General features: G+C 40.9%; 6 protein-coding genes across 10 annotated transcripts; 4 read left to right on the plus strand and 2 right to left on the minus strand.

Moving 5' to 3' along the window:
- The first annotated feature begins 12 nt into the window (after positions 1-12).
- On the plus strand, positions 13-1,445 carry LOC111604452 (metaxin-2). Of its 4 annotated transcripts, none has more exons than XM_023322525.2 (3): positions 13-334; positions 395-1,104; positions 1,371-1,445. In XM_023322525.2, exons 1-3 carry the CDS (start codon positions 248-250, stop codon positions 1,375-1,377), a joined length of 804 nt encoding a protein of 267 aa, XP_023178293.1. In that variant the 5' UTR covers positions 13-247; the 3' UTR covers positions 1,378-1,445. The 4 variants fall into 4 exon arrangements, with proteins under 4 accessions (XP_023178293.1, XP_023178291.1, XP_023178290.1 ...); XM_023322523.2 differs by lacking the exon at positions 1,371-1,445 and having other exon boundaries at positions 13-137; positions 197-334; positions 395-1,275; XM_023322522.2 differs by lacking the exon at positions 1,371-1,445 and having other exon boundaries at positions 13-106; positions 163-334; positions 395-1,275.
- A 1,356-nt stretch (positions 1,446-2,801) lies between these two features.
- On the minus strand, positions 2,802-7,274 carry LOC111604420 (polycomb protein Su(z)12). Its single transcript, XM_023322476.2, has 6 exons — positions 6,643-7,274; positions 6,535-6,581; positions 5,991-6,474; positions 5,079-5,928; positions 4,192-5,021; positions 2,802-3,197 (listed from the first exon to the last, which is right to left on the minus strand). The coding sequence occupies exons 1-6, from the start codon at positions 6,881-6,883 to the stop codon at positions 2,962-2,964; spliced, it is 2,688 nt and encodes an 895-aa protein (XP_023178244.2). The 5' UTR covers positions 6,884-7,274; the 3' UTR covers positions 2,802-2,961.
- Positions 7,275-7,569: 295 nt separating this feature from the next.
- LOC111604422 (probable prefoldin subunit 6) lies at positions 7,570-8,510 on the plus strand. 2 transcript variants are annotated; one of them, XM_023322478.2, is made up of 4 exons: positions 7,570-7,695; positions 7,811-8,011; positions 8,072-8,297; positions 8,353-8,510. In XM_023322478.2, the coding sequence occupies exons 2-4, from the start codon at positions 7,939-7,941 to the stop codon at positions 8,429-8,431; spliced, it is 378 nt and encodes a 125-aa protein (XP_023178246.1). In that variant the 5' UTR covers positions 7,570-7,695; positions 7,811-7,938; the 3' UTR covers positions 8,432-8,510. The 2 variants fall into 2 exon arrangements, with proteins under 2 accessions (XP_023178246.1, XP_023178247.1); XM_023322479.2 differs by having other exon boundaries at positions 7,873-8,011.
- Positions 8,511-8,655: 145 nt separating this feature from the next.
- Positions 8,656-10,633, plus strand: LOC111604421 (Golgi reassembly-stacking protein 2). Its single transcript, XM_023322477.2, has 2 exons — positions 8,656-8,897; positions 9,025-10,633. The coding sequence occupies exons 1-2, from the start codon at positions 8,852-8,854 to the stop codon at positions 10,458-10,460; spliced, it is 1,482 nt and encodes a 493-aa protein (XP_023178245.2). The 5' UTR covers positions 8,656-8,851; the 3' UTR covers positions 10,461-10,633.
- A 552-nt stretch (positions 10,634-11,185) lies between these two features.
- On the plus strand, positions 11,186-12,473 carry LOC111604455 (ficolin-2-like). The gene is made up of 3 exons (XM_023322533.2): positions 11,186-11,286; positions 11,346-12,250; positions 12,310-12,473. Exons 1-3 carry the CDS (start codon positions 11,221-11,223, stop codon positions 12,434-12,436), a joined length of 1,098 nt encoding a protein of 365 aa, XP_023178301.1. The 5' UTR covers positions 11,186-11,220; the 3' UTR covers positions 12,437-12,473.
- A 297-nt stretch (positions 12,474-12,770) lies between these two features.
- Positions 12,771-15,827, minus strand: LOC111604435 (26S proteasome non-ATPase regulatory subunit 2). The gene is made up of 2 exons (XM_023322500.2): positions 13,787-15,827; positions 12,771-13,732 (listed from the first exon to the last, which is right to left on the minus strand). Exons 1-2 carry the CDS (start codon positions 15,689-15,691, stop codon positions 12,890-12,892), a joined length of 2,748 nt encoding a protein of 915 aa, XP_023178268.1. The 5' UTR covers positions 15,692-15,827; the 3' UTR covers positions 12,771-12,889.
- Positions 15,828-15,840: the final 13 nt, after the last annotated feature.

A 15,840-nucleotide genomic window follows, 5' to 3' on the forward strand; every position in this document is an offset into this window, starting at 1 on the left:
TAAGTATTGTAAATATTAAAAATTTTTTAAGTTTAAAAAAAGATAAATCTGGCCCAAATTAGTTGAAATGCTCATTTAGATTAGGAAATACGACATAAGTGAAAATGTAAGAGAATTAATAATTTTTAAGTTAGCAGGTATTTGTAGTGATGTGTTTTAAAGTATTCGTGAATGTAACTAACCAAGTCGGCAACAGCTGTGGATTACTTCATCACTGCATTAAGAGCTAAATAATAAACAACAGAAAATGCAAAGTTCCCAATACTTAAATCAACTACACACCGCCGACAAACTGTCTGAAGAACCGTGGCCAGAAGATGCGACGCTCTATCAGGTAAAAAGAAGGCAGCAAAATAATATTCAATATTTACGTATGCTTTTTATTCCTTGTCAGCCCTTTGAAGCAGAACAAATTTTATTACCAGAGAACGCTAGCTGCCTGGCTGTGAAGGCATATTTGAAGATGTGTAATTTGCCGTTCGGGATACGCTCTTGCGCAAATGCGGAGCACATGTCACCCGGCGGACGAATGACCAAGTTACCATTCATCCGCGCAGGTGCTTTCTTATTTGCAGAGTTCGAGCCAATAGTGAATTTTGTGGAACAAAAAGATATGGCCATAGGCAGCTGGCAGGATGAGGACGAAAAAGCAGACATGCGTACATATGTCTCGCTCGTAGAGAACATCTTCACAATGGCGGAGCTGTATGTAAGCTTTAAAAACGAACGAGTCTACAATGAGGTGACTGCACCTCGTAATGGAGTCGTTTATCCTTGGCCATTGAATTTAATACAAAACTATAGCAAACGCCGTAATGCGCTAAGGCAACTGAAGGTCTATCAGTGGCACGATCTGAATATCGATCATGTCATCGAAAAGGTGGCCAAATGTTGTGAGACACTCGAATATAAACTGAAAGAATCACCAGATACACCTTTCTTCTTTGGTGATCAGCCGTGTGAATTGGATGCCATTGCCTTTGGTCATTTGTTTACAATTTTAACAACACGATTGCCAAATATGGCGCTGGCACAAACTGTACAAAAATTTGGTCACCTGGTGGAATTTTGTCGCTTCATCGATGAGAAATACTTTCAAATGAGGTGCTTGCAAGAATAGCTATTAAATGTTGTACACTTTCAATATTTTGTACACATAAATGGCATATATGGAAAAAATCATATTTCTTTAAGTTCCGTTTATTTGTAGCTCGCATTTATGCACACCGCTTAAAACATTTAACAAGTTTTATACAATATAATTAACTACCTTATTACCGTTCGTTTTTAATTTGTCTCACGGCTTCGCTTCAACAAAACCTTAAATACTTTTTTAACTTGACTTAATAACTCAATGTTTTTTTTTTCAGAAAATAAATTCCTTATAGCTGGGCGCAAAAAATATTTGTTTTTTTTTCAACAAAATCCGAATTATTGGTTATAAGAATTGTTATTTACTTTTTATAATAAATGTTAACTAAATATTAATGTTAATTTAACCGAGGTTAATTTCAATATTTACATCGCCGGAATTATTTGCCTTACTTTTAGAAATGTCAAGATTAGCAGATTTTACTATAGCTTAAGAGCGTTACTCAACACTTATGTAACGGTGTTCTTATATCGATAAGTTAAATCTAGGAGCTTATCGCAAATTTTCAATACAAGTCACGACGTCTAAAATAAGATTCAATTTGCATTTACATGTTCTTAATTAAAACTACTGACTAAGGGCGCGTATCTGCAGAATTGTCCATCCCTTTATTGATGATAGCAGTGAAATACGCAGCCAATTGAGGAATACTGAATGCTCGCAATTTTTTCAACTCGCCTTTTTTACATTTTTTATGGGTCAAATGGGTCAACCTGTAACTGGAAACTAATACAGTCATAAAATAACTAGCGATTCAACATTTGCTAACTTAATTATTATAAACAGGCGCTGCAAACTTCCAAATTTCTTCAAAAACAATTACGTTATCATCATTATTCATTGTTCTCAGAACAGATGTCAATCTGAATTTTTCTTTTAATTTCTTATCCTTTATTTGAAATTATGCAAGCCACTCATTAGGGTAGAAAGAAGTAAGCTTCGTTTTCCTATTGGATGCATATCTTGATTGGGAGTTCTTTTTAAATTTTCTTATTCGAATTATTCTTCTTTCTTATTTACCTTTAAGTCAATTGATTGTTCCGGTGAGCTCTCATCGCGTGAAACGTTTCAGACATAAATGAATAACAAATTTGAGTGCACTGTAAAAATATATATGCAACATTTTATTCAGCGTAGCTTAAAAATATTTTTGTTTATTAATTTCCTAAATGGTTTAATTTTTTGCATTTCGCCTTTATATAAACTTTGTCAGCGCTAATTTACATTTTATAAATATTGAATTCGTATGGAATTCAATAGAATTGCATACATAAATTCATTTTGCAATGTACATGATGTGTTTTTAAAATAGAATCATATGTAATTATTACAATTGTTTAAATGGAAATATATGCATAGCAATTGTTAAGTATCTTCAATCAAATATATTTAAAATTATGTATATATATATGTATATATATATAAATATATTTATCGTTGGATTTAATATTTATTTGGTACCTCAACTTTAAAAATGATTTCTTTGTTTTTTATTTTATTTTTTTTTTTTGTTGAAATTATGTTTTTCCCGTACTGAACACATTACAAATGTCCAAAAAGCTAAACGGTATAAAATTAACACAACACAATAATAATAATAATAATAATAATCGTAATTATAATAAGAAATGAATCAATTTTTTATAAACTGTATGGGGAGGATATCGAAAATCAAAATTTAATAAAAAACTTAAAAAACCAAAGCACAAAATCTAACGAAACGCCATCGTCCTCGATTGCCTCCAATTCGTCCCATTTCCAAGCAGTTGGTTTTTTCAGTTGCAGCAGCAGCAGCACCGGCGCTTGCGTCAGCGCCTTTCGTACTTGGTCACTGGCACAGACAGACGAGTGCGCAGTCCATGGGACTGGGCTGCGGTGCTGCTGTTTGATCTGCTGCGCTCCATTGCGGAACGACGTCGCTTGTTGTTGATGCTGGTGCTATTTGCTGGCAGTGAAAGATTATTGCTTTTATTGCGCGTCGATGATCCGTTACTAGTGGCGTTGCCGTCGCTATAGCGCTGCCTTTTGCTGATCACAGCAGTATCTGTGTGTGTGTGTGTGTGTGTGTGTATGTAAGAGAAAGTGTGTGTAAAATAGTTGGTAATATGAATGGAGAAGTTAAATGCGATTTACGAATTACATTTGCTAGCTTAATTATCTTTAACGGGGACAGTAGAACTCCCAGTTACATCAACATCAACATCATTAACATCATCATCAACATCAACATCACCATCATCATCATCAACATCATCATCAATATGATTAACTGCAGCTGCATCAACATCATTAACACCATTCCCATTGCCATTCTCATTGTCATTGCCATTGTCATTGTCATTGTCATTGTCAGCAGCTAATACCTGAGGCACATCCATAGCGGCCAGTTCTTCCAACTGTTCCACATCAGCCATTTCTGCTGTTAGCCAAAGCACATTGTAAAACAAATGTAAATCCGAAACAAACAAAAGATGGAAAACAAAGAGAAAGAGAGAAAAAAAGCATTGGGCAATTTGCCATAATAATAAATTTTGATACAAATTTTGAATAATTTTTTTTTTGGTTTTTTTTTTTTCTTTTTTACTGTTCATTTGGCGTTATCAATGAGAACTTCCCATGGATATGACGATGACGTTGGCACAGTGATCCCTAAGATATTAGTATGTATGCATATAAAGGAATGGTTAGGCGTCGGCTAAGGAAATGCATGTAACTAACCAACTAACAAAACTCACTTAGAAAATGTGTTATTTAAAAGAATATTACAATTGAAAAGGTGTACAGTCATTTTTAAAGAAGAACGAAAGATAGAAGTAGTGCAAACCAAAATAAAATGAACGATGTGGTAAAGGAATACATTATATACACAGTTTTATGATTTGGGAAAATAAAAGAATTATTAATTGAATTCAATTTCCACAAAACTATTTGTCAAATACTAATGCTATGAGTATGATGAAGCAGAATGGTGTGAATATGATGAATAATGAATGTCAGGTGATTGAAATGTTGTTAGGCCCAGAACGGCGTTCACTTACCTTTAGCGGTAAGTTTGCGCTTGGCTAGGGAGTTGGCAGTTCTGCCGTCGGGAGCACTGAGTCGTCCGCCGTTGGCGTTGCGCTTGAGACCCGGATCGGAACGGCGTTCGCGTGTACTGGCCAAATTGGCAGTGATTGGTTGATCAGCACTCTTCTTGGCCACATTCTTGCTGCTGTTTCCGCCATTTGCCGCCGAGCTATCTTGACCGTCAAGCGCTGCTGCAGCAGCCGCCGCGGCGGCATTAGCTCGCTTAAGATTGGCTGGCATGCGCTTGGGTGGTTGCATGGCGCTGGCAGTATTGCCCGATGAGGTAGTTGCTATATCATTGGAGCTCGTCGCTGGTTTCTGTGGCGACCTTTGCTTAAGATCGTCCTGCTTCTTATGCATGCCCACGTCCAACCAGTATTTCAGTTGCGCCTCGCGCTGTCTCTGCATAAGCTCCTGGCCGGCAGCATATTTGCTAAGCATACCCTGTAGCTTCTGCACAGTCTTGTAAACTGTCTCTGCCGCAATCAAGCCATAATCGAACAGCGAGCACATGTGTAGTATAAAATTGCGATAGAGATTCTTACGTACAATCTCATGGCCTTTAGCATCCAGAAACATTTCGCACGCCAATGGCAGCTGGCAGTCACCTACAAAGCCATGGCGCATCACATGCAAATTCCACAGCTTCATGAGCTCCTTCTCGCCTTCATTTACATCGGAGAACTCATCAATCATTTGTATGGTCTTTTGGCGCAGCCAAAGTGGATCGCTCTCGCCTTCCGAATCAATGTCCAGCTCTTTGGGATGCACCGGCAGGCAGGTCTCCGTATGATGATACAATCTATGGTAATTAAATATCAATTTTAACCCTAATTATGAATTTGAGTTAAGTGCTCACCTATTGTGTCCGGTTATGTATGAACGCTGATTGCTAATGTCATCCTCATCCAACTCTAGGAATTCATCGAGGCAGGTCTTCTGGCGTCTGGGCCTACATACCATCAAGCTAGTGACTGAGGTGCGTCTTACCGGACCGCAGGTGCGTGCGAACGAAGAACCCGATGGTCCCGCCAAATCATAGGGTGACCCTGCATAGGACCCATCGTAGGCGTCATTGATTGTCACATCGATACGGGCACCGCTGCCCGCTGGTTGGTACGTAAAATTGAAGCGTGCGTGGCACAACTTAAGATGCTTTAATAGCGCATACAGGCGAAGGCAGTCTAACCCACACCATGGGCAGTTTAACTCCTGTGTGTATTCCGTCTGTTGGCGCGTATTATTGCTGTACATAAAATTGTATACGATTTGTATGAGCTCCGGCACTGCCTTGCAGATGGTGCCATTCTTAAGGCCGCTACAATTGTTATTGTTATTATTATTGTTATTGTTATTGTTAATATTGATGTGACTAAGATCTGCCTCAGTATCCAAATGCTGTACATAACGTTGTATCTCGGGTGCTGCTATAATGTCAGGCAACTGCTCATTGGACAAAGTCAAATGGAATTTGAGCATAGGACTCTGCTGGTATACATCGTAGGTCAATGAAAGTGGAATGTAGCTGTCGGGCATTGTCTCCCAGGTGCATTTCTTTGGTGAGAACGATTTAATGCTAGACGAATTCAACGGTTGCAGCATTGCCTCGTATTCGCCCTCAGTGATAAAACCACTCGACTTTTCATACAGTATCAACTCCGAGCCATACATCTTCTCATTGGTACGGGATCGTTTGTTTGGCGGCGTTGCTGTAGGAAAGTAAATTACATAAATAAATTACATATAGCTAAGCTCCTTCGCACTATCTCACCTGCATTTTCATCGTTGCACGTCTGCGGCTGCATCTTTATGCGAAAGAGCAGCTTGTAGAGCGTATGCTGATCACCCATGGGTCGCATTGTCTGCAGAGGTATGCTAATGGTGGCATGCTCATCGATGCCCTCATTTGGATTGTAAACTATTTGGCAGCTCTTGCTCAACAGCTCCTGAAAATCCAGTGTGCTGTCCTTACGTTTGCTACGCGTTATCTTATAGAGTGTGGTCTCCACACAGACCCTTTCGCCCGCCTGACAAAGTAGTTGATCCTGCCCCTGCCTTAGCAGTTCATCGCTGTCTTGCGGCTTGAGCTTCTCATGTAGTGAATCATAGATTACATGCAGGTAGTTTTGGGTTACAGCCTCAGACTTTTGTGTGATTATGTCCAAAATGGAGTCGATCTTGAAATTTGCACGTTTCTTATTATTCCGTGACATGCGCTCCTTCATATAGCTAAGTGTACGATTTAGAAATATGGGCTGCAGAATAAGAAAGAATATACCTTTAAATTTGTTTACAAAAATAAACAATTAGCTTACGTTTGTCTCATGCCGATTACGTAGGTAGCGATAGATTTGCGTGGGTTCTGCAAAAGTTTATTGATTATTAACAGTGCAGCTGAGATATTGAAAAACTTGTTAACATACTTTCAAATGCCTGTAAAAAGAGTTCCTGCTCTTGTTGATGTCCATTCAGTTTCCCATGAGTTTCACTGTTATTTGTTGTTGATAAATTTGCGGCTGCTGCCGCTGCCGACGCTGGCGCTGCCAACGCTTCGTTTGTGGCAGCATCTGCATGTCTACTTCCATTGTTTAGGCCATTTATGTTGTTTGCCACAACACCCGCATTATCGCCATTATCCCTTTCACGTTTCTTAGTGGGTGCCATTGTTTTGAGAGGGAGGCGGAGGGAGCTAGATATACCTCTGCCGTTTTACAAACGCACCGCCGCTTGCTCACACACGCACTTACACACTTTGCCCTGAGGCTTGCTGTAGCGTTGCTGCACTTTCAGCAAACACAAACTATTGCATTTGTTTGTTAAAACATTTTTATGTTTTGTTAGGTACGTGAATTTTTGTTTGTGTCGCTTTTTTCCGTAACTTCTTGCGTGTTCTCGCCTTTTTCTTTTTCGGCGCGAAACCGTATGCTTTGTGCAGCGTTTCTGGTGTTATTATAGAAGCCCTGTCACGATACAACTGAATGATGTGTGCTAATAAATGTAATATTTGACAATACTAGTAACAGATCAATAAGTTGACACATTTAACTCTCAATACAATTATTTTATATTTATTTATTTCCCAAAATAAAATGTTAATTAACTAGAAGTATATTATTTATTTAGCACAATATATAAATCGTATCGTGCAAAGGGTCTTTTAAGTTAAACACACCCCCGCGGCGTTTTACAGCATTGTATTTGTCTGCCTTTATTTCAGCAATTATTTATTTAGTTCCTTTTACTGAAGAGAATAATATGAAATTTCTTAATATCATACAATGACTAATTATTTCAAATTTATTAATTAAATTTCAATTTGTAATGCTTGAAAATAATGATAGAATTTACTGTCAGCTGTTTTCCAGTGTTGTATTTCGATGACTGGCAACGCTAAATTTTAACAGAAAAGCGTGCGCTGTTGCTTTCCAGGTTGTGGCAGTCTACAAAATTATATTCATCTCTTTTAAAGAAAAAAGGTAAATAGTAATATTTTATATAGCCGGGACTATATTTGTATTTAATGGAAATGCAAAAAATACCAACCAAAAATTAAGTAGACGGAGCTATAACTTAACGTCAATTGATACTCAGGCACGCATACACCCAAGTGTGGGCAATGTCTGCTTAATTTTGTTAAACAAATTATTTTACAGGTCAAAGCCGGCAACTGTTTTAAATCTTGAAGAATTCTCAGAAATCCTAAACATTTATTGCACAAAATGGATAAAAATAGCGCTGCCTTGTATAAAAAAATGCAAGCCGAGGTTGAGTCATATCAAAACCTTCAAAAATGTAAACTAATTACAATTATTTTCTGCAGTCTTCACATATATTAACATTTTTCATTTACAGCTTGCGTTAAGGTAGTAAAGCAGCGGGCACTTCTAGAGAGTCAGTTGAACGAAAATAAGTGTGTGCTAGACGAATTAAATTTGCTTGGCCCCGACAACAAAGTTTTTAAGCTGCTTGGTCCTGTTCTAGTAAAACAAGAACTGGAGGACTCTCGGCAAAACGTTGGCAAACGCATTGAATACATATCCAAAGAATTAAAAAGTTCCACGGACACTTTGGAGAATATGTACGTTAAATGATTTACTTTACTATTGAAATATATTAATTTTTTTACTTTGCAGGGAAAAGGATATGCTGAAACATCGGGAGGCTGTCTCTAAATACCAGCAGCAATGGCAAGTCGCTGCAGCCATGAAATAATACGGACTCCTTTAATTATTATTTATTACATTCTGTCATTTTAAATAGACATACGCATTGAATTAAAATCAAATAAAAACTATTGAACTCAATTATTTGTTAAAGAAGGAATTAAGTCTTATGTTAGTGTATTTACCTTTCATAGGTTTAATCTATTTATTTATTTCCGATTAGCTCCTCTGTTAATGCCGTAGAGATCAAATCGAATTTCGATAACACTTATAACATTAGTCTCGCATCCCTGGTCGGTGTGCGAGCGAGATGCATTAACCGAGAGCATTTAAAACACTGAAATTTGTACCACAAAAATTGCCACGAAGAACAGAACTCTTTTTAGTGCCGCATCAAAATTAAACGATTGAAGCTGTATTGTCAGCAAATTAAGTCACTAACATATTTGTTGCTTAAAGCGATAAAACAATGGGATCAAGTCACAGCGTTCACGTACCCGGCGGCGGCACTGAAGGTAATAAAACACAACCACGTAAACTGTGTCAATTACAGTAGAAGAATTGACAACCAATCATATGCATACACGCACACACTGACGTGAATGAAAAATAAACATAATTTTGTATATTGTACAATAATAGGCTACCACGTACTCAAGGTGCAAGACAACTCGCCCGGCCAAAAGGCTGGCTTGGAAGCATTCTTTGACTTTATAGTAGCCATAGCAGGCACACGTCTAGATCAGGACAATGATATGCTAAAGGAGCTGCTACGTCAGAATGTCGATAAACCTGTTCGCATCACCGTCTATTCGAGCAAAACACAAACCGTGCGCGAGCTGACATTGACACCCAACAACAGCTGGGGCGGCCAAGGACTGTTGGGTGTTAGCATACGCTTCTGCTCCTTCGAGGGTGCCAATGAGAGTGTGTGGCACATTCTGGAGGTGCATCCCAATTCACCGGCCGAGCTGGCGGGTTTGCGAGCCTACAGCGATTATGTAATCGGGGCTGATGCCATTCGCCATGAGAACGATGATCTATTCACTCTGATCGAGACGCATGAGCAGCAGCCGCTCAAGATGTACGTCTACAATCTAGACGATGATGCTTGCAGAGAGGTTACCATTAAGCCGAACACTGCTTGGGGCGGCGAGGGAGCTCTGGGCTGTGGCATTGGGTATGGCTATCTGCATCGTATACCAGTGCAGCCTGCACCTACACCGACTCCTTCCACGGGACCTGTTGCAGCGACACCCAGTGGCCAACCTAATCCTGTTGCGCCGCCTGTTGTAGCTACCAGTGGTGTTGTTGCACCAACGTTGCCTTATATACCGCCACTGGCAAACACATTTGGCTCAACCAACTCTGAGATACGGCCACCAACAATTGAACCCCCGGCACAGAGCGTATTCAAGACCTATTTCAACCCGGATGATGGAACGGATGCATTGAGCGCGGCACTTGAGAATCAAGCTAAGATTGCTGAACCCCAGGTGGCCAATCCAGCTAGCAACATAGCACCGCCAGCAGTTCCAGCTCCAGTTGCTGTTGCTGAAGTCCCTGCAGCGCCACAGCAACCACAACCCCAACCACAACCACAACCACTTGCACCGCCAGCGAACATCTACATACCCGGTGTTTTCGATCCCAATAACCCACAACAAAGTACGAATGTTAGCGTTGGCGGTATCCCAGCCGCTCAATTGCCATTCCCACAAGCAACTGCAGCAACACTACCACCACCAGCCGTGCCCATGTTCTCAATGGCAGGATTGCCGCAGCAACATCAACAGCAGATCTATATGACTGCACCGGCAGCTCTATCGTATCCAGCTGCTGGGGCTGCTGCCCAAACTGTGCCCACGTATCCTCAGGTGCAGCCGTCAATGGGCGGTCTGTTTCCTACTCAGCCAACACCGCTGCCGCCGCAGATGGCGCATGCATTTGCGCCGCAGCCGCAGCCACCGCCGCAGCAGCTGCAGCCTCCGCAACCACCAGCAGCCAGCACTGAACAAACGCAACTAGGACCACCACAAGCAGCAGTTGCGCCACCACCTGCGATGTCAAGTGCTTAGGCTCCACTCATGAGACAACTACGTTAACCAATTTTAACTTCTGTACGTTGTTAGCGACTTTACATAAATTGTCGTTAAGTTTAATAATGTGATTTGTTTTTATGATTCTTATTGCGATGAACCGAAATCACAAGTGACAACTGTCAAACATTTCAGTGCAAAATGCATAAATATAAAACGATACATTTACATTTATTATTATAAAACATATATTTATATATGTACGCATACTATATATATATATATATATATATATTTGCAAAGTACTGTAACATATAATTAAACTTTGTATGTAGAGAAAAATGCGCACTGCGAGCTACATCAAGGATTAGTAAACAATTTTATTACTTGTGCAATGTTTAATGATGTTTTTATTCCTTATAAGATTTATGCCTTATACTAGATTTACTTTATATATTATATAGCCCAAGCAATCACGTACAGGATTTGATAATTTTTTTGTAATTGGGTTTCTCATTTGAATATTAAATTTAGCATTTCAAGATTAAAAGCTTAAATATTATGGATTATCACTTATATAATGGTATTTGTATAAGTATTGAGAATCGACTGATTAAATGGGATATTAGAATTTCAAAGGTCAAAGTTATGGTTCCCGTTACGAATTCTTTGTCTATTAGTTTACAAGGGTGACGGTTACGGCTTGATGCCTTTAAGTCAAAAAGATTTCTACCTGCAAGCTTAGAATTTGTGACTCAATCCACTTGTTGCTTTATTGACGCACAGTCCTCAAAGCGAAATGAAGTTCTGTTTATTAATTGCAGTAGCTGGATTCTATGTGGCAGCTGCTGTTTCTCCGGCGGATGTAAGTTCCAATAAAATAGGGCAAGGATTTAAATGAATAATTCAATAAATGTTATACAGAATCCACTGATAATCACCTCACAGTTGGTGCAAGTCGAACGCCTGAATGGGAAGCTGCAGGAAAAAATAGACGAGTTGACAGTAAAGTTAGCTGAGAATCAGTTTAAGGAAAAGCAAATTCAGGTGCTCAAGTATACAAAAGGATTACTTGAGAACAAGTGCGGCACAGATGGGAATGTTGAAGCAAGCAATGGATTAACCGATGAACTAGTAAATAAAGTGGCGCAGCTAAGGTCCATCATTCTGAGCTTAAAGGAAAATATACAATTAAGTCAAAACACGCAGCTAAAATTATTGAATCAATTGCAAAACAAGTGCGACGGCCATACGATCCAGAATTCTGGACCCATAATCGGGTCCATTAGCAATGGAATGAACGACTTCATAGCACGTTCAAGCAACTGTTTACCAATGGGACAACAGACAACTATTGCGACAATCGAAATACCGCGCATTGGGCCAACTTCCGTTCTGTGCGATGGACGTACAGCGGGTCCTGGATGGCTGGTGATACAGCGACGCTTCGATGGTTCCCCGGACTTTTATAGAAGTTGGGCTGAGTATCGTAATGGTTTTGGTCAACTGGGTGGCGATTACTTTATCGGCCTGGAAACTCTCTATCGCCTAACCAGCTCTGAGCCCCATGAACTGTATATACACTTAGAAAACTTTAATGGCATGAAGTCCTATGCTCGATATAGTAACTTTCAAATTGGCGGCGAAGATACGAAATATGAGTTGAGAATGCTGGGCGCATTCAGTGGCACTGCGGGCGACAGACTCTCTGGCAGTTTGTATTCCAAGTTTTCAACCTACGATCAGGACAACAACCAAGGGGGGTATTACAATACCGCTGTCAGTTATCATGGAGGCTGGTGGTATTTCAAAAACATGGCTGAGGGCTGGTAAGTCAGCATATATTATTAGTAATAGTTCAAAAACTAATAATTTCCATGATATTCAGCAATCTCAATGGTAGATATTTCAACTATGAAACCGCAAACATACAAGCCATGAGCTGGAAGGATAATCTGTCCCTAAAATCCGTGACAATGCTAATACGTCCACAACGTGCAATGTATCAGAACTAAAAACAGTTCTAAGAATTGTTAAGCAAATAAATTTTCGCAAACGTTATATAAATGATTTTAAATGTATCAATTACTTAAAATATTTAACATTTACGCAAGCTGATTGATAGCTAGGGTATATTGTTGCTTGCTTAATAAGATTTAAGCGCTTCAGTGAAACGAAAATGCTTATAAATTTCAATTTAAATTTGTTTGTTCCGGTAGAAACTAAATACCTGCCTACAGCGTATTTGTATTTATCTCATATATATGTATATATCTATACGATCAGATGGTTCTCAACATTATTATTTAACAATAAAAATTATCAATATTTATATATTTAAGTTTTTATTTATTATTGTATGCAATTTGCGTTCATTTGCCAATAAAGAGACGACCATTTTTAGGGAGTTAGGTTTAATTTTGGACTTTTCTTATATGGGCGATATTTGACATTAATTAGACGTGAAACTACTTGACAAAATTAGGATTCTTCTTCAATATTACAAATCCTTCCATGACGGGTGTTAGCGAGATATACTCATCGGTGGCCAATTCGGCGCGTTCGCCAATTGCCAGCAGCACGGGCGTGGTGTGTGTTTGGAAGCCGGTTATGGTCTTCGGTTTACCCGCCTGGCCAACCACATCGATGGCAATGCCCACACGGACCGGCACCTGCAGCTGATTGAGCTCCTCGTCGAAGGTGATGAGCATGCGTGCCTGCATGGCCGGTACCAGGGTGTACAACAGATAATGGGAACGATTGAGGATAAGATTCTTGACATCAAGAAGCGATACCAAAGTGGCCATCAAGCCAGCAACACCCATCGGATTCATTAACTGGCGATCACTGTGATACGGGCTAAGAGAGAGTGTACCCTTGCCCAAATGCGTCAAACTCTGAGCAATGCGCACCATGAACAAATTGCTCGGATCCTTTGAGTGGTACTGAGCCAGTTGACGAAGCATCGAGGCGAGACGTGCATTATTGGTGCCAGCACCCACCAGTCCCATGGCAAAGATGGCATTGTGTGCCACCTCTGCATCGCTGTCGTGTGAGAACTTGCTCAACGTATCGAGGATATTCAACTTAGGGTTGGAGGCAGATATCAGACCCAGAGCGAGGGGAACTGCACGTCGAATAGAGGGTTCGCAATAGCGCAACAGATTGCCAAACGAGCGATACGCCATCTCGGCACCAATGTCCTCACCCATGGCAATCAGAGCAATGCCCAACACAGCAATCGATTGTGTAGCCGACAGATCTTTTTCGCGCTCCTTTTCCTTCTCCTTCTCCTTGTCCTTATCCTTCTCCTGCAATAAAAACATAATTAATATAAAGTACACTCAGCTCATTTAGCTATTTACCTTCTCCTTGCTCTTATCCTTCTTGCTCTTCTCTTTCTCCTCATCGGCGCTGGTAGACTCATAATGATCGGAGCATATGTGAAGCAGCTGCTGAATTTTAAGCACATTGCCAGTGCCAGCATAGGCACAGATGTCCACCATAGTGGTGGCCATGCTGCGATATGGCTCCTCCAACACCTCCAGTGTCATCATGACGGCCTCTGTGGACTTCTGACGCCCCAAGTAGAGGAGACCCAAGCCCAGCCAAAGGAAACGCGTATAGGTATCCTTCAGATCTGACTTGGTCAAACCCATGATGGTCTGCAGCAAGATCTCAGTAATCTCAGCATTGCACGAGCCAACGCTTATCAATCCCAGTGATAGTGCAGTTATTCCCAGAATCTCAACACTAGCAGCTGTTTTGCCATTGCTGGCAAATATCGTTTTCAGCGTATCGATGACAATGGCCCGATTAGAGCCAGCATAGGCGATGCCCAATCCCAAAATCGCGCCTATGCGCATGCACGTATTCTGGTTTTCAATATAATCGGAGAGCAAAGCGTGTGCCGGATCCACTTCGTTGCGTATGCCGCAGTTGACAATGCCGCAGGCCAGCAAAGCGCCCGACTTAATGTTGTCGTCGGTGGAGTAAAGATATTTATCAATCATAGTCAAGCCACCATCGACATCCCAGAGCAGAATCAGACCCAGGGAGGCTGTGGCCGAGAGCATGCCATGCTCCTTATTCTTATACAACCACTTATTTCCATCCTCTGAGAGCAATTTGTCCACACCGAATCCGGCATTAACAAAACCATTCACAAAGCTGGCAGCCAAATTCTGCTTTGCCGAATCCACTTGAATGGATGCGAAGCGCGAGCGGGAATTATCCAAATGCGATTTGTAAATATCTTCGGGGGTCTTTGGTTCCATAATGTCCAGCTCACGGGCCAAATTCAAGAAATGCTTATTCAAATTTGCATTCGACATAATTTCCATTAAATCATCGTAGTCCGACAGGGACTCATCCAGATCCAGACACACCTGCTGGCGCGCGAGCATAAAGGCAAGTTGTTTCTGCATTGCTGGCTCCTTGGGCTCCTTGAATATGTCGCCAATCTTGCCCATATCGTTTAGCATCAGGGCCAGCCTCATGGCCTGCGTATGCTGGTGGAACTTCCGGGCCAGCTGTAGAGCCGTCTCTAGAATAATCGTGTTGTCCGGCTCGGGTACGTAGGGATAGCAGGACTGCAGATACAAGCAGACACGAGGATAGGCGGACTCATCCACATATTCAGCCAGCAAATGCAAATGATCAATCTCAATGAGCAAATCACAGGCATCTGCCTCTGCATTATGCTCCATGTTGTACGGTATTATCTGCTTAACCAATTGGATGAGCTGAGTACGAAACTCACCCGTCGTGTCGTGATAGTGTGCGGATATTTCGCCAGACAAATGACGCACATATTCGTGACCCCAGTCGCCAATGGCCTGGTTGCGATCGCAGAGGAAGCGATAGGCTAGACAATCTTTACCACTGCCCATGGTCATGGAGAGCACTGAAATTATGTCAGCGCATAGTTGGCGTGAACGCTCGTCGGGCATTTGCTTGTATACCTTCTTCATGGTCTCATAGTGAGGACGCATAAATTTTAGTGGCTTGGGCACCGATGTCATCGAAGTCGTTGAGGCGCGGATCAACTTGGCCATCATTTCGAGTGCTGGCTGATACATTTGCTTGTCTTTTTCCTGCAAACGTAACACCAACATCTCCAACTCTTCCTGCAGCTGTTGATCCTCATCGGATAGCTCGGGCTGCTGCTCTTTTTCATCTTTTTTGGCCTTGCTACTTTCTTGTCCCTTGCCTTTAAGGTCCTTGGCATCGCCAAGAGGCTTTTTCTCCAACTTGGTTTCACCAGTCATGCTGTGTGAGCCCTTTGTTTAATTTTACAAATATAAAAAAGTATTTTTTTTAATAATCCGGCGTTCACTTTTCTCCGTTTAGTCTCTTTTTCTTTCCTTTACTACTCAGCAGAATTACAAAGCGCTTTTTGAGCTGTCAAAAGCATGAA

The sequence above is a fragment of the Drosophila hydei genome, unplaced genomic scaffold (genome assembly GCF_003285905.1).
Source record: "Drosophila hydei strain 15085-1641.00,03,60 unplaced genomic scaffold, DhydRS2 tig00000001-arrow-pilon, whole genome shotgun sequence".
NCBI classification, from domain to species: domain Eukaryota; kingdom Metazoa; phylum Arthropoda; class Insecta; order Diptera; family Drosophilidae; genus Drosophila; species Drosophila hydei.

Bases quoted from the DNA above. Each gene is read 5' to 3' on its own strand.
- LOC111604420 (XM_023322476.2), bottom strand. From the start codon at position 6,883: ATGGCACCCACTAAGAAACGTGAAAGGGATAATGGCGATAATGCGGGT. The intron at 6,582-6,642 runs GTATGTTAACAA...AAACTTTTGCAG, and splicing joins CTTTTTACAGGCATTTGAAA to AACCCACGCAAATCTATCGC. The intron at 3,198-4,191 runs GTAAGTGAACGC...ACACACACACAG, and splicing joins GCGCAAACTTACCGCTAAAG to ATACTGCTGTGATCAGCAAA.
- LOC111604455 (XM_023322533.2), top strand. From the start codon at position 11,221: ATGAAGTTCTGTTTATTAATTGCAGTAGCTGGATTCTATGTGGCAGCT. The intron at 11,287-11,345 runs GTAAGTTCCAAT...AATGTTATACAG, and splicing joins CTGCTGTTTCTCCGGCGGAT to AATCCACTGATAATCACCTC. The intron at 12,251-12,309 runs GTAAGTCAGCAT...CATGATATTCAG, and splicing joins AAAAACATGGCTGAGGGCTG to CAATCTCAATGGTAGATATT.
- LOC111604452 (XM_023322523.2), top strand. From the start codon at position 248: ATGCAAAGTTCCCAATACTTAAATCAACTACACACCGCCGACAAACTG. The intron at 335-394 runs GTAAAAAGAAGG...ATTCCTTGTCAG, and splicing joins AAGATGCGACGCTCTATCAG to CCCTTTGAAGCAGAACAAAT.
- LOC111604421 (XM_023322477.2), top strand. From the start codon at position 8,852: ATGGGATCAAGTCACAGCGTTCACGTACCCGGCGGCGGCACTGAAG. The intron at 8,898-9,024 runs GTAATAAAACAC...GTACAATAATAG, and splicing joins ACCCGGCGGCGGCACTGAAG to GCTACCACGTACTCAAGGTG.
- LOC111604435 (XM_023322500.2), bottom strand. From the start codon at position 15,691: ATGACTGGTGAAACCAAGTTGGAGAAAAAGCCTCTTGGCGATGCCAAG. The intron at 13,733-13,786 runs GTAAATAGCTAA...TTTTTATTGCAG, and splicing joins AGGATAAGAGCAAGGAGAAG to GAGAAGGATAAGGACAAGGA.
- LOC111604422 (XM_023322478.2), top strand. From the start codon at position 7,939: ATGGATAAAAATAGCGCTGCCTTGTATAAAAAAATGCAAGCCGAGGTT. The intron at 8,012-8,071 runs GTAAACTAATTA...TTTCATTTACAG, and splicing joins ATATCAAAACCTTCAAAAAT to CTTGCGTTAAGGTAGTAAAG. The intron at 8,298-8,352 runs GTACGTTAAATG...TTTACTTTGCAG, and splicing joins ACGGACACTTTGGAGAATAT to GGAAAAGGATATGCTGAAAC.